At 37.6% G+C, this 15067-nt stretch overlaps 1 protein-coding gene across 2 annotated transcripts in view; it reads left to right on the forward strand.

The window, feature by feature from the left end:
- Positions 1 to 3686, forward strand: part of rusc2 (RUN and SH3 domain containing 2) — a 32444-nt gene extending 28758 nt beyond the window's left edge. For both annotated transcript variants that reach the window (XM_028457167.1, XM_028457168.1), the window contains one exon: positions 1988 to 3686. In XM_028457167.1, coding sequence (XP_028312968.1) covers positions 1988 to 2195 — 208 coding nt within the window. In that variant the 3' untranslated portion in view covers positions 2196 to 3686. The remainder of the gene's footprint in view (positions 1 to 1987) is intronic.
- The last annotated feature ends 11381 nt before the right edge of the window (positions 3687 to 15067 follow it).

Raw genomic sequence — 15067 nt, forward strand, 5'->3', positions numbered from 1 at the left:
AAGGGTGATGGTTTTTGTAGAACCACATTGGTATTTGAGGACACATTATTATCACTGCTGAGGCAGATGCATTTGGAATATAATGGGAGTTACAGGGAGTGTCAATAAGCTGGTAATTTGACCTCAATCTAACTAATAAGTCAGCCTTTGCAAATTCATTCAATTCAATGGCAAGAAATGATCATACCTGTGTATGACCATTATTTTTCTGTAACAGAAATATGTGACGACCAGTGTTATTTTAAATTACTGCCGTTATTTTTATGTTATTGTAAAACCACCCGTTGGTGTGACTTTTTACAAAGTATTTTACATCATAAAGCTATTGTGGAGGATGTTATTTTGGCTTCAAATTCCGGGTGGATCATCAAGACGATTGGTCAATCATTCTGACGTGAGGCCATCGTACGTGCTTGTCCCTAGCTCGTTTTCACATGCTGCGCATGCGCACTTTCAAGTGTTTATGTGTCTCGTGCAACTCTCAGTTCTCACTGGTTTAGGAGATTTTTTCACACGATGGCGTGCGCTGAAAGCACAGGTTGGGCTTCCCACTGAAGCCTCAGTCGTAAGTAAAGTAAGCTTGTATGAGCGATGCCGACGCCAACTTGTAAACAGAGCTGTGCACGAGGAAAACTGGGCTCGTGCACGCTCTCTCGCATCGTTTAATAAACGTTCCCTCTTGGGAGGTAGATTGTTGCTCGTCTGCATTTTTTTTCAAAAAGTGGAGGGCGTTTTTTTTTTCTAAACATTGGGGAAATTGTCCTCTATACCTTTAAGTCAGGACTCTGTTTGGGGTCGCGAGACACTGGGAGGGGGTCACCAGATGCCTTTACGAAACTAAGAGTATTTCCTGAGCAGTTTGAGCACATTTTTGCTCATTATTACCCTTTTCCTGCAACGACGCCAAACTTGCCGTATTTTAAACTATTTTCTTGCCATATTTTTGTTCCTTTTAATGCGTTTTTGCTGCATTACTCCCATTTCTGCCACTTCATCAAATTTCAATGCCTTTTCTGCACATCTTCTCCACTTTCAAGACATTTTCAGCACTTATAAACCCCTTCTACCACTTCTCTTACCTAATGTCACATATACTATGCACTGTTATGGTTTTATTATGCACTGTAAAGTTACATTGGGTGACCTGAAAGGTGCTGATCTTCAAATAGAAGGGATTATTATTATTATAATTATATGTTGACCCATTATTGTCACTTTTAGCCTCTTTCCACCATATTTCATGCTTATTTTTGCCAATTTAACCACAATCACGATTTGTCATGCCTATTATTTGCCAGTTTAAACTTATAGTTCCTTCTTTTTAAATTACATTACCCCAACCCCTCCTCCCCTCTTTTCTGCCACTTTTAAGCCAATATTGACACTTTGAACTGTTTTTTTAAAGCACTTTTTGCTACATTTTTGACCACTCTATTTTGCAACTTTTAAACAATTTCTGTGGTTTTTAATTTTTTAATTTTCCCACCGTTTTTGGTCACTTTTAAACCATTTTATTTCAGTTTAAAACAATAATTTACATGTTTAAGATGACTATATACACTATGGCACAAATAACAGTAAACTTCCTGGATAACAGTAGATATTATTCAAATCAATAAATACATGTGGTAATCACAGATTCATAGAACAATGGACCATCATTTTGCTGACTTTATGGATCGGCCTCATAAAAAGCTCCCCCTTATAGATGGCTCTGTCTCCTCATGACTGTTCTTCAGTGTTCATGTCTGTGTTCAACCACCTTCAGGTACAGTGGGGGTCTCCAGAACCTTTATTTTAGGGGTCGGGGGCTGAAAAGATTGACAACCCCTGTCTTAAGTTATAGTATAAACAGTGTTATCAGTTATCAGCTCTGATTTTAGTGTAAAATTATTGGTTTCATTTGATTTGAAAAAAATAATAGATCTTCATTGTTCTATAAAGACTCATTGACATTCTTCTTTTGTCCTTTTGTGTTTGTTTCCAGTGAAGTACAAGCACTGTGTCACCACATAGCCACTGAGCCTGGTCAGCTAAGCTTTAAAAAAGGAGATATTCTGCACGTTTTAAAGAAAGCTGATCCCGATTGGCTCCTCTGCTCTCTGGGCTCCACCCAGGGTTTGGTTCCCATCATCTATGTTACGCTTAAAGGCATGGAGGACAGCCAGGACACCAGCGGACTGTGGCAGTGCTGAGCAGAACTTCAAAGATGGTCGATATCTACAAACTTTGGGGAAAGACGATGTACAGACACACATGAGGGAAGCAGGCAGTGCTCAGAGCTGCTGTAAAAGGGAAGATCCAGACAAGCGTGCATGCATTCACACAGAAACCAAAAGACCAGAACCACAATCCAAAGACTCAAACACTGGCTTCTCTCTTGGTGTAAAGCTAAACCTGTACATCATTATCCTCCACTTCCTGCAGTAATCTCACAGTTTGATATACACAGGCCGGTCATTAATTCACTTTGCAGTTGTAACTATACATTGTGCAGTTATAGCCTTCAAAGCTACTTCGTTGCTAACCAACATTTAAGTGAATGTGAGGGAGAGTTTAGCTTTGTTTTTTCATACTTTTCTGGAGCATTTTTAACTAAACCATTGAAGAGGAAAAGCCACATGGAATGGACTTTCTTTCTCTAGACTTTAAGAGTTACTGGGTTTGCTTGAAGAATCTATTCAGACGAGATTAATTTATTTTATTCAAAGTAAAATAAATCAGAGCCTGAGAAGTGTGCATGTAAAATAATAATAATAATGGAACCATTTCTTTAAATACTAATATTTTAAAACATCATTTTAAGGTTATTTATTAGCTAGTGGAGATTATCTTTGACACAGTAACCAACGATGAGGACAGGAAGGGAAGGACGCACGTTTGGCAACAGATTTTTTTTTGCTCCCAGTGGAAGTGTTTGATCTGGTTTTAGTTTTAGCAATAAAACGCACACGTATTTTACTTTAATGTTTCTTAGTTTTACAACAACCATGTTTGTTTGGTGTAGTTTACATTGTTGTTGTTGAACTCACAGAGTCACTGTAGCACAGCAACGTTATATGAAGTTAGCTTTGGGTTATTTTTTGAATATTTAGAAATACAATAACAGTGGATCGACAACTCACATTTTTAAAACTGTTATTGTTTTATTGTATCCAAAGGTTGTTCTCATAAATCCTCTGACGGATTTGCTCAAACAGATGTTGAAGGTAGTAATTAACGCTAGAAAGTTCATTGTCAATGGGTCGTTGTCAAACGGCCTTGACTTGAACTTCGTAAAAGTTTTGCCTATTGCATTATGGTATTTGGACTCCCGCAGAAGAATGAAGCTGAAAAGTGTCTTTAAAGCTAGGGTAGGCGATTTCCTCTAGATACACTTTTTAAGTTTTTGGTTGAAATTGTCTTTATGTCCTGACAGAAATTAAGATCTTATGAGCTCTGAAAAAGGAACAAAGCAAATCCATCAACTGTAGCAGCTGTAAACCTGTAATAACTTCAACCAATGGGGGAAAAAAAACCTCTTTCGAACCAATCATGTCTCCCTGCTCGTTCTCAATCCCTCGCATGCTGAAAGCACGTCACCGCTGACAGAGTTTTTAGTCACTTTTTTTAACATATTTAATGGTAAAGTTTATTGTTTACTTACTGCTGAATGAGACATGAGACAACGTTTCTACACAATACAAGCGATGAGCTGAGCTCCTCTTCTGCAGCAGCTGTGGTCATGCATGTGAGTGAGACGGAGCACAGAGAGGAGGGGTGAGGGGGGTAAAGGCGGAGCCATCAGGGAGGCTACATTCAAAATCATGCTAGCTTTTGAAAATCGCCTACCCTGCCTTTAAGATGTTTTTTTTTTTTTAACTTCTTTTCCTACTGTGATTTCTTGTGTTTCATCACCAGACAAAACACAGATTGGCTTCACATCATCTTTGTTAATCGTGTCACTCTGAATTTGGGTCGTTTTCTGATATTTCCGTGGAAACCAAAAGATCAACATCCGCTATTGTTTTGTCAACAACTTTCCGTCCATGTAAACACCAATAATTGGGAAACACCGTCGTCAGCAAGTGGATGAGAACAACTTTTAGATGAAATACTGGTAGAGTTTAAGGCTGTTTAGTTAAACTATTATCTGGTGAAATACTCATCATGAACCAGGGTTGAGGTCAATTACATTTTTCAGTTACAATTACTTTTTCAATTATCCATGTTCCATTACGATTCAATTAAGATTACAATGACCAACATTTTTTCCAATTACAATTACATTACAAATTTTTTTAATCCTCAGAAATTCAATTTCAATTATGTTCTCAAATAGTAAAGTTCAATTACAAATAATCACAATTACTGAGCCTGAAATAAATAACCTCTTGTGAGAGTGATTGGGTGAATGAGCTGATATGTAAAGCGCTTTGAGACTGCTTCAATGTGGGGATAAAGCGCTATATAAATCAAGTCCATTTACCGTTTTTACTCTTGTGTTAGCTTTGTGTTAGCATCTCATGATAACGGATTCAAATCAGCTTTAAAATACACTAAAAACAAATATCTATCATCTGATTACTTTTCTATCTATTGATTACATTGTTAGGCTTCCTAATCAATTAAAATATAAATTCTAATATTTTTGATGTGGGCGTCTGAGGCTTTTATGTGTCAGTATACCCCTCAATTTCATTTTTTTATGGTAAAATGTGGGAAAACTTGATATGAAACACATTGTAATAACTGTTAACTACATATGTGTAGAACTGTACAAAGAACTGTAACATGGTGCCCCAGTTTAGCGTTAAATTAGAATTGAATATTTTCATGGCAATTACAATTACAAAGTCAATTATCTGAACTCAAGTACAATTTAATTACGATTACGACAGCAACATCATTTATCAAATACGATGACAATTGAAATTACGCCATTATTGTGATTAATGATCAATTACGCAATTACATTTATAATTGACCCCAACCCTGCCGTGAACAGAATATGTGTTACTCTTCTAAAATCTAGAGTATTTTTTTCTTCTTGGATTGTGAAAAATTGAAATTCTCCATCGATTAGTAAGACTTTTCTTAGGTTTATAGGTTTCCATGGTTACCGTTTATTGCCACTTCTGTATCTTTTATGGAGCTTCTAAGTAGCGTCTGCTACATTGTTTTGGTTTGGTTTTTTACTGACGTTTTAACCTCTTGGTTGGTCTTTACACATCCGGACTTGCTAAGATTAAACACAAAGCTTTATTTCTGAAGAATAATAGAGAAAAATCACTTTTTTGAAATGATAAGAACATTGTTGAATTTTTTTATCATCATGGAGAACTTTGATAAGTTTGTGTTTGGATACAACTAGAATATGTGATTGTTGCCTTTGAGTGAACGATGAAAAAGAGGAAATCTACCCACGTTTGTCTGAGGAATTTGTTTTGTACATGTTTGCTGAAGAAAGAAGGCTGCCTTGAGGATATTTTTTGATGATATTTTTGATGTCTAAAGGGAAGCGCCAACACATTTAGTGATGGTCATGGATTTGTTTATATATCACTTGTAGAATGTGACCTTACGGTAAAACAAATGGTTAAAAAAACCTCTAAATAATATATCTGTATGAAATGTAATTGGAGGGATGTTGAGAGTAACACCTAACACATTTATAAGATGGTAAATTAATGTACATTTACGTAAATAAATGAAGGAATGCATATTTTTAAGGGATTTTTGCTTTTTTTTTGCATATTTTTTTACAGATTTCAGTTTTCTCATTTGATTTGGAGGGAACGGTCCACTTTGCATTCTCAGACTATTGTAAATATATTTAAATGCTCTGAATGTCATCAGTGCTCTTACGTTGATGACAGCTTTAGTTTCACTGCTGACTTCCCGCTGTGTCGCCTGTTGCACTTTTGGTTGCCGCGAGAACGACGGAAATAAACACTCTTTTGGGAATAAAGCAGAGACGTGCTGAGGCTCAGAGGTAACATCCAATTGGCTGTAGTAACATCTGCTAAGACACGTTTAAAGAATAAAAAAGTATTGTTTCTTTGATGCGTTTTTTTCTGTAAATACAGCTCCTCCAGCGTCAGTGACTTTGCTCTACTCTCTGTATTCAGACTATATGACATCTATGTATAAAATTATCCAACTGTTATGGATGTTGAATAATAAAATACTCATGTGACATCAGCAGTTTTTGCCAAATCCATATTTAGTTTGCAGTGATTCATTGATACACTAATACCGATATAGTCGACTAAAATATACAACATAAGAGTTGCATGAATTGTTTTTAATTCATTTTTTTTAGAATTCATTTAACATTTAACCTGATACAGGACATGAGTTCTGATTTGTTTTCATCCCATGTGACAAAATTAAAGTTCTGTTCTTATTAGTCGACAAGAAATATGAAGATATTTTTAACATAATTCCAGCAAGTTTGTTTGGGCTTCTATGTTAAGCCAGTGTTCAATTATTTAGACAACTTTTAGTCATAAGCAATCATCAGATGCCTCTAAGGAAGACTGACAGTTGGCAGTCGAAACGTGTCAGGAGATTAAAGTCAATTTCAAAGTAAATGTCAGGAAATTATGTAAGTAAGTAAATGTCCTTGTGTGAATAAATGAAACCATGTATTTTGATATAAATTAATTTTTTTTTTATTGCTGTTGATACACCCAATCCAAAACAAGATGTATGTTATTACCTGACATTACAACCATTACATTTGTTACTATTCTATAAATCTGGGGTCTCCGACTCATTTTAGTTCAGGGGACAATAATAAACCAGTTTGATCTAAAGTAGGCTGCAGATTTCAGGCGGGAAAAACAAGCAATTCTAACATTATTGTCTCCTAGATTGCACCTCTCAAATAAATTATATATTTAATTTAAAATTATTTGGTATTTAATATAATACCTATCATATAATTAATAATTGATTAAAGTGTGGCTAATATTTTTCCGTAAATCAGTACATACTTATTATAAATTCTGAGCTGAGTTGTTGTTATAGCTTAAAAGAAAGAGGAATTCACACAAAAAAGCTAAATTAAACCTTTGTTCTTTAGGTTTTGATCTCATTATAAGGTTTATATTAGTTCTCTAGTGTTACAGGTCATATGAGGACTAGAATAGTTTACACAGCAAAGTAATAAACACATAAATAAATATTGTCTTCCACACGTGATCAAGGTTTGGGTTTTTTTTTGTTTTTTTTTTTTGTTTTAATCAAATTTAAATATATTTCCTCAACATTTTGTTCCAATAAATGTGTTTCATGCTGTGTTTTTTTTCTTCTAAAAACTTAAAAGCCAATCTGCATTCACATCTCCATAAAAACAGAAGAAGTCACGGTTACAAACTACATGCATGAAATAAAAAATTTTTAAAAAAATTAATAAAAGAAACCAAATGTAAATGTTGTTTATAGTATTTTTAAAACGTATATATATATATATATATATATATATATATATATATATATATATATATATATATATATATATATATATTAAACTATAAATAAAACACCTTGCAATATTTATCTTGAGTACTAAAATTATAATTATTATTAATTTAAAGAAAGTGTCTAGAGACACGTCGGGTACGACCGATGACGTTGACGGACCATTTCTGAACTTTAAGTCACGTGGTGCACCTATCACGTGACCTAAACTGGCCAATGAGGGGCACTTCGTATGCATATGATTGCAGTCTATGGATATGTTTAACGTATCCATAGCCACGGCCTAGATTAAATTATCTGTGTTTTTAAATGAACAGAGTCTTCAAAACTCAATAGTATTTATGTGTTTTATTGTGACACTTTATTTAAAATAAAACAGGACTCAAAAGATGCTAAAAAGATTAGCTTAGCAGTAGCTTAAATTCTGCTCCACTTGGAATCGTTGCTATGGTGATTTTTGTGTGTTCTTTTGTTGACATAGCTCCACTATACAATAGAACTCAGTTGACTGTGATCCTTTGAGAAGACAGCACATAAAGCAGTTCAGAGCTTGGAAAGTCAACATTTTCTTCAGAAAAACCTCAAACAACTAATAAAATGCCTAAAAAACACGCGCACAGACAAGGTCGGCTCCGTATTGAGAAACCTAAGAAACCTAAGAAAGATTCATCTGAGTCTGTGCCTCCTAAAAAACCAGTGTTGGCTCCCACGGAAAAACCTAAACTGGACAAATCTTTTTTCCTCCTCGATCCAAAATGTTCATCCATTCCTCATGGACCTTCTCAACACCAGGAACCTGTTAAAGAAACAGTAGCAGACAACAAGGCTCACAACCCAACGTCTGTTACAAAGAGTCGACTCGACTCTCAGCAGATGGAAATGACCGTCCTCCAACGTTCTCAGGTCCAAAATGACACTTCTGTGGTTGACCAACTGAGGGAGGAAAATGCCAAATATAAACTGTCTCTGATCCAGTTCCAACAAGAATCAGAGGCCCAACAGAAACAGAGGGACAAAGAAAAGGCCAGTTTATTGGACATACAGAAGGAGAAGGAGACCATTTTGGAGCAACAAGGAAAGATGATTGACCATCTCGAACAGACACTGGAGAAATCATCAGAAGACTTTGAGGTGCTGAAGGAGCAGTTGGCGACAGAAAAAGATGCTCAACAACATCAAACCAATCTGCTGATTGAACTCAAAGAAGAGGAAATCTCCAACCTCAGCTTTTCATTGGAATCAGCTGAGCGTACGGTCTCCACCCAAGCCCTGGAACTGGAAAATCAAGTTCATCTGGAGGCTGAAAATGTAAATATGATTTCCACCTTGAAGGCGTCGCTCACCACTGAAGAGGAAAAGCTTGAAGAAACAAGAGAGAAATGCAAGCAACTGAACGACGTCCAAAAACAGGACAAGGAGCTGATCCACCTTCTTCAGACCAAGCTGAAGCTGAAGGAAAAAGAACTTCAAGAACAATGCCTTCAGGCCAAAAACGAGCAGGAGAAGCTTCAATTTGAAATCACACAATGTTTTGCTTCAAAACAAAATAATGTGTTTAAAACACAACTCAGCATCAACATGAGTGAATCTGAGGAAGATCCTCCAACAACAAAGTCTGTGTTTAGGCGTTTCATCAACTTTCTGATGAAGGGATGGCAGAAGATAAAAAAGTTCTTCACGGATATCATCAGAAGATAGAAGACACAGACTTGGAGCAAAATATGGACTGGAAGTTTAGTTTAATACTGACTAGTAGAGTTTATTAGCAGTGGCGGCTGGCCAATAGAGGACGCTAGGGCGCCGCCCCACCACTTACCATGATTTGTTTGAGTGAGACATAAAAATAATAAAAAATGAAAATGAATTAAAAATACTACGAAACAAATGTGTATTTAGATCATCAGAATAATTATATTGATAATAATGATGATGTGTGAAGTTGTGTCATTCATCTGTGTTTGATTGGTGATGACGTGTTTCCTGTTTAGGGCGCAAAAATCTGAATTTTTCAAGTTGGGGTACGCGATGGCACTACAGGGGGTACTTAAGAAAGAGAGAAAAGGAAAATTAACAAATGAACGCATTAAAATATGGGGTTTTATACTGTTTATTTATTTAGTTCACAAATATAATACTACTAAATATGACCAGCAATTCACAAAACGACACTAAAAACACCAAATAAGAGAAAAATATAGTAAACAATAAAAAGAACAGACAACCAACAACTAAATCTGCAAAATGACACAAAAAACACACTAAGAGATTAAAATACTTACTTTTACCAGCAACACACAAAACAACAATAAAACATTCAAAATGACATAAGAAACAGACTGAGATGGAATAATTTAAATAATACCAACCACACACAAAACAAAATACACAAAATGAAAGCAGAAACACACACATTGACACAGAAAACCCACAAAATGATGATAGAAATGATACTGATTAGAACATTACCTGAAAAAACAAGGATCATTCTCCTGGTCCCACATCAGGAGGGAGATGACCATAAATGATAAAAACTTTAGAAATACATTTATTCATGAGGCACTAAATACTGTTTCTTTCCACTTATTTACAAAATGAGATTCTTTTAAATGTGTGTTATCACTCAGTAATTCCATCATTATGCTATCGTTGTTTTTTCATAGTATTCTGAGCAAAATGTGGTAGTTGGCCATAAGGGGGTACATGGATTCAGAATTGAGAGAAAGGGGGTACTTGAGCCAAAAAAGTTTGAGAACCACTGGTATATACTACTACTATATACTATATTTGTTCTTACTTGTTTATGGGTTCAATAACAATAAATGTGGTTAGTATGAAAGCAGTTGTGTAACTGTAATTGTCCTTACTTATTTGTTCACAGCTACACAAAACCTGCTTTTGGTGTATATCTATTTTGGAGTTGTAGCCCCCCCTGGAGAAAAATGCACCAGCTGCCACTGTTTATTAGCCTGATCAGATTCTAATGTCTGTCTGCAGAATTCAAGTGCATTTTCAGTCTGATTTTATTGTTTTTGCATCAGTTTTCTTTCACTTTTCATCTCCATCCTGATTATATTCTGTATCCATAAATACATATATATATATACAGTATATATATATATATATTAAAAATGCATATATTTGTGGAGGCTTACAAGGACACTGTTTACATGCACACAAGACATGGAAAAGTTAAACACTCCATCAGATTTCTGTTAAAAAAAGGGGGGAAGAGGCATTACTGTTGGATGTAGCAACACCTCATCAGAATCAGAATATACCAGCCACTTACTTCAGAATGAAGTTTAATTCGGAATGGCCATTTTCATTTGGACTTGGGTGTTTACAAGGTCAGCTTAAAGAAGATTTAATTTTTATTCTGAATTAAAGGGGAGGAAATGACCTGACCAGTACACTGAATTAACACAATGCTTTGGTTATACGCTTTTGTTTAATCTTTCAAAAAAATTCACACAGTCAAATCTGTATGTTTTAGAAATCATAAACAATATTAAATAATATCAAACAACAAACACACTGTGTTGGCTTGATTAACATTTCAGAGCAAATACTTGTCAAATGTCTTTTATTTTATAGGATATCAATCATAAACTAATAATTTATCAAAGTGTCGCTAATATTTTTCAGTAGAAATGTACAGTTCTCTACTGGTGATTACTAACAATAAAGATAGTTATGATAAGTTGAATTATTGATTTAGCTTTAAAGAGGGATATTGTGCAGTTCTTGAAACAAGCAGGAGTATTTATTAATATTCAAATTGATAATACTGAATTTTTTAGCAAGCATGGAAGTTCAAAGTATAAAGTGCATTTTTAATGATGATTTTTTCACTCAATGAGGGTTTTTTTTTTTTCTTTTTTAGACGAGCAGCTTTTAGTAAAAAGTATTGGATCAGTATCACCATTCGTAGGCCTGTTGGTGTTATCAGTGCCATCATTTCATAACATTTTAAAGTTACATCTACCGCACTTGCCTTGAAATATACAACGTGCTTGTAAAAACGGTAAAGCTGCTTTGATTTTAAAAGTTTAGCCTCGAGCAGCAATGGGCAAAAAATATTCATCACAGCGGGGGCCACAAAAATGTACTGGTAATTGTGTGATTCAAGGACCACATTATCACTATTCATGTTAGCATTTACAATAATGACCTGAAGATTAATACAAGAAAGAACAAAGGGTTTTGTTATATGGTATGTTTTTTAGATATATTTTGTGAATTTTTATTTATTTTTATTTTTTTGCTGCTTTGTGTGTGTTTTTATCATTTTGTTTAATTTTTTTTTTTCTTTTTTTTTTTTGCAGTCATCACTCGTGTTTGAGTAATTTTATGTATTTTGTTTATCTACTATTTTTCAGTGTTTTTGGATTTATCCTGTGTAATTTCTTTGCATTTTTGTGTGTTTTGAGTCACTTTGTATATTTTCTGTTATTTGTGTCTATTTTTGTATTAATTTTGTGGTTCTTTTTTATACTTTGTTGTAATTTTGTGTTTTTGGAGTGATTTTGTAGATTCTTGGTGGTCATTTTGGTGTAATTTATCGTTTTGTATATACTTTGGGTCACTTTATGTTTACTTCAGGGCCCCAACAAAACTAGTCCAAGCGCCGCATGTGGACCACGGGCCGCCTGTTGCCCATGTCTGCCCTAGGAGGAGGATACTGTTTCTTTGTGGTGAGGAGTCATCAGCCAATGCGGTGGCTCGTTATGGGATTGGAAACACCTGGAGCACACATTCCAGTGCCTCCTTCACATCTAACTTAAATCCACTTGCTGTGATTCTACTCTGTCAAGGTTGGTTTATCATTTGATTTATTGTCATTTCTTTACACATTCGTATACTCTAAGTTACAAAGAACACAATGTGAATCTTGCGTGCAAAAACCAACTCCGTAGACAACATATTATTTTACACCAAAGCCACAAATCAGTGATTCTAATGCAAATTATGATTTAATTTTTTTACTCAGACAACCATTGTCCACAGGAAACTATCCCTGAACACCTGTATGTCCTAATAAATTAAGTCCTTGTGAATCCACCTGTTTCCAGTCACTCAGTAAGAACACAAACGCATTGATTGGCTGTCAAAGAAAGTTAAATTAGTTCCCCTGCAGCAAAAATAGTCACTGCGCCGCAGTGCAAGACAAGCAGAGCAGTGTTGAGCCAACTGTGTGTGTTTGGTCACATCTGGTTGAAGCCATGAGATTTTTTGTCTGGTACTTGGAGCTTGTCCATGCCTCATACAATGAAATTGTTTTGTTGCCTTGGTTGTAAGGATCCGTAGTGTTTAAACATGTCCTCTTTTCTTCCTAGTGTGCTGTTGGCCAGGCTGCTCTTCATTGGAGAGCTTCAAGCAAGTCTGAAATGTAAGATATAGATATTAAAAAAACAACAATGGATTCTACAGCAAAAAAGAATAACTTGTGGACTTTTTTTCCCCAAAGTTCTTCATCATGGCTCTGAAGATGTCTTGCAGCAACCTGAAGCCAGTAAACTGCAGCATTTCTCAATTTACAATTCCCAGATGCCAAGGTCCATGTACCCATCCCAGCTCCAGTCCAAACCCCAGATGATGCTCTCACGACGCATGCAATTAAAGTCTCCAACCCAAGCCTTAATGCTACGTTCTAAAACACTTAAATTGCAAGCACCACACTCCCATGGGAAGCCCCTATCGTCACGTTCCAGGCGCCCCCAACAGCAACAGCTACAAGCGCCTGGCTCCAAGCTCCAGCATTCTTATCAGTTACCACGATCAAAGCGCCCTCAGCAACGTCGACTGGTGCACCCACACCAGATACAGCCAATGTACCTTTTCCATTCTAAGGTGCAGGGTGATCTGCGTATTCCAGAGCTTCAGGGTAAAGGGCTACATTTGAAGCATCTTCAATCTGAAACTGAGCAAAAACCTGAGCCACAGTTTAGGGCTCTACGAATGCAGCACCCTTACTCAGAATCCCATAATCCACTTATGTATCGCCCTCATTTTGACCTTCTAGTTCCAAGAGTGGCACGCCCTCAATCTGACCCTTTGATGCCACGCGCAGCACGCCCTCAATCTGACCCTTTGATGCCACGCGCAACACGCCCTCAATCTGGAACCCTGGTCCCACGAGCGTCACGCCGTCAATCTGACCCTTTGATGCCACGCGCGTCACGCCCTCAATCTGACCCTTTGATGCCACGTACATCACGCCCTCAATCTGACCCTCTGGTCCCACGCGCGGCACGCCCTCAATCTGGAACCCTGGTCCCACAAGCGCCACGCCCTCAATCTGACCCCCTGGTCCCACGCACGGCACACCCTCAATCTGGAACCCTGGTCCCACGAGCGCCACGCCCTCAATCTGACCCCCTGGTTCCACGCACGGCACACCCTCAATCTGACTTTTTGATGCCACACGCGTCACACCTTCAGTCTGACCCTCTTGTCCCACGCATGCCTCAACCCGAGGGTCTCGGCCTTAAGATATTAAGCTCTCAATCCCAGCTTGGGTGGCCACGGTTACTGAGACCTCAGATGCAACGTTCTGAGCTGGAGTCCAAGGCAACACTCTTTCAGAACTCCAAGTTTGGCTCTCCTACACCTAATTTTCAGCGCCCTCAAGCCAGCCCCAAATTGCAACCGAAAGCCCCGATGGGACGCATGCAGCAAAAACAGCCTTTGCAACACCTCCATGGTCGGTCCCATGTGCCACAATCCATGAGATTTCAGGGTCAGCCTCAGTTTCCACGCTCCCAACGTCCCATCCAGTTGCTGAGCATGCCTCAGGTTTCTCTCTCACTGCGTCCAATCCAGCACCAAGCTCAGTCAGAGACTTCACGCATGCAGCAACCTGTCGAGCCCCAGGTCAAGTCGCAGGATTTGCGTTTAATGCGGCCTATTCAACCTTCAGTCAAGCCCCAGGTTCCACGTTCACACCATTCCGTTAAGTCTCACACCCAGCTCGTGGTTCCTCAGACCCAACCTCGGGTAGCACGATTACTGCAACCAGTCCAACCCCAACCTCCAGCCGAGTTCCAGTTTACGCACTCTCAGCACCCTCCATTGCAACCCCAACACTCACCACACTCCCAGGACCATTCTTACACCCAACTTCAAAATCGTCTTGACTCCTTGAAAAGTATGACCCAAAGACCCGTTGATATATTGGAGCCACAAGCTCAGGGACATCACTATTGGTCAAACCCTCAGGGTATTGGACCCCTTTTCCCGCCCAAATCTCAGGATGAAGGACCCCAGTTTTTCCATAGTTCTCATGGTGGGGAATCACTCTCTCATTACAAGCCTCATGGAGACTCCTTTCCATCCAATCAGTCTCAAGGACAGCCCCTTTGGTACAAGCCACGGGGTATGGAACCCCACTTTGGGCCAAAGCCTGATAATGTTGCCCCTCCATATCCACATAAGCAAATGTCTAAGGCCTCCCTCTTTTCGTTAAAGCCTCGGGCTGTTTTCTCGCCTATGACTCAGACTTCAAGATCCCTTTTTCTACCCAAGCTTCAGGACATTGGACCTTATAGCCCACCCCATCTATACCCCCACAGCTACAAGATCAGCAGTGTTTAATCAAAGT

Source organism: Gouania willdenowi, chromosome 9 (assembly GCF_900634775.1).
Source record: "Gouania willdenowi chromosome 9, fGouWil2.1, whole genome shotgun sequence".
NCBI lineage: Eukaryota > Metazoa > Chordata > Actinopteri > Blenniiformes > Gobiesocidae > Gouania > Gouania willdenowi.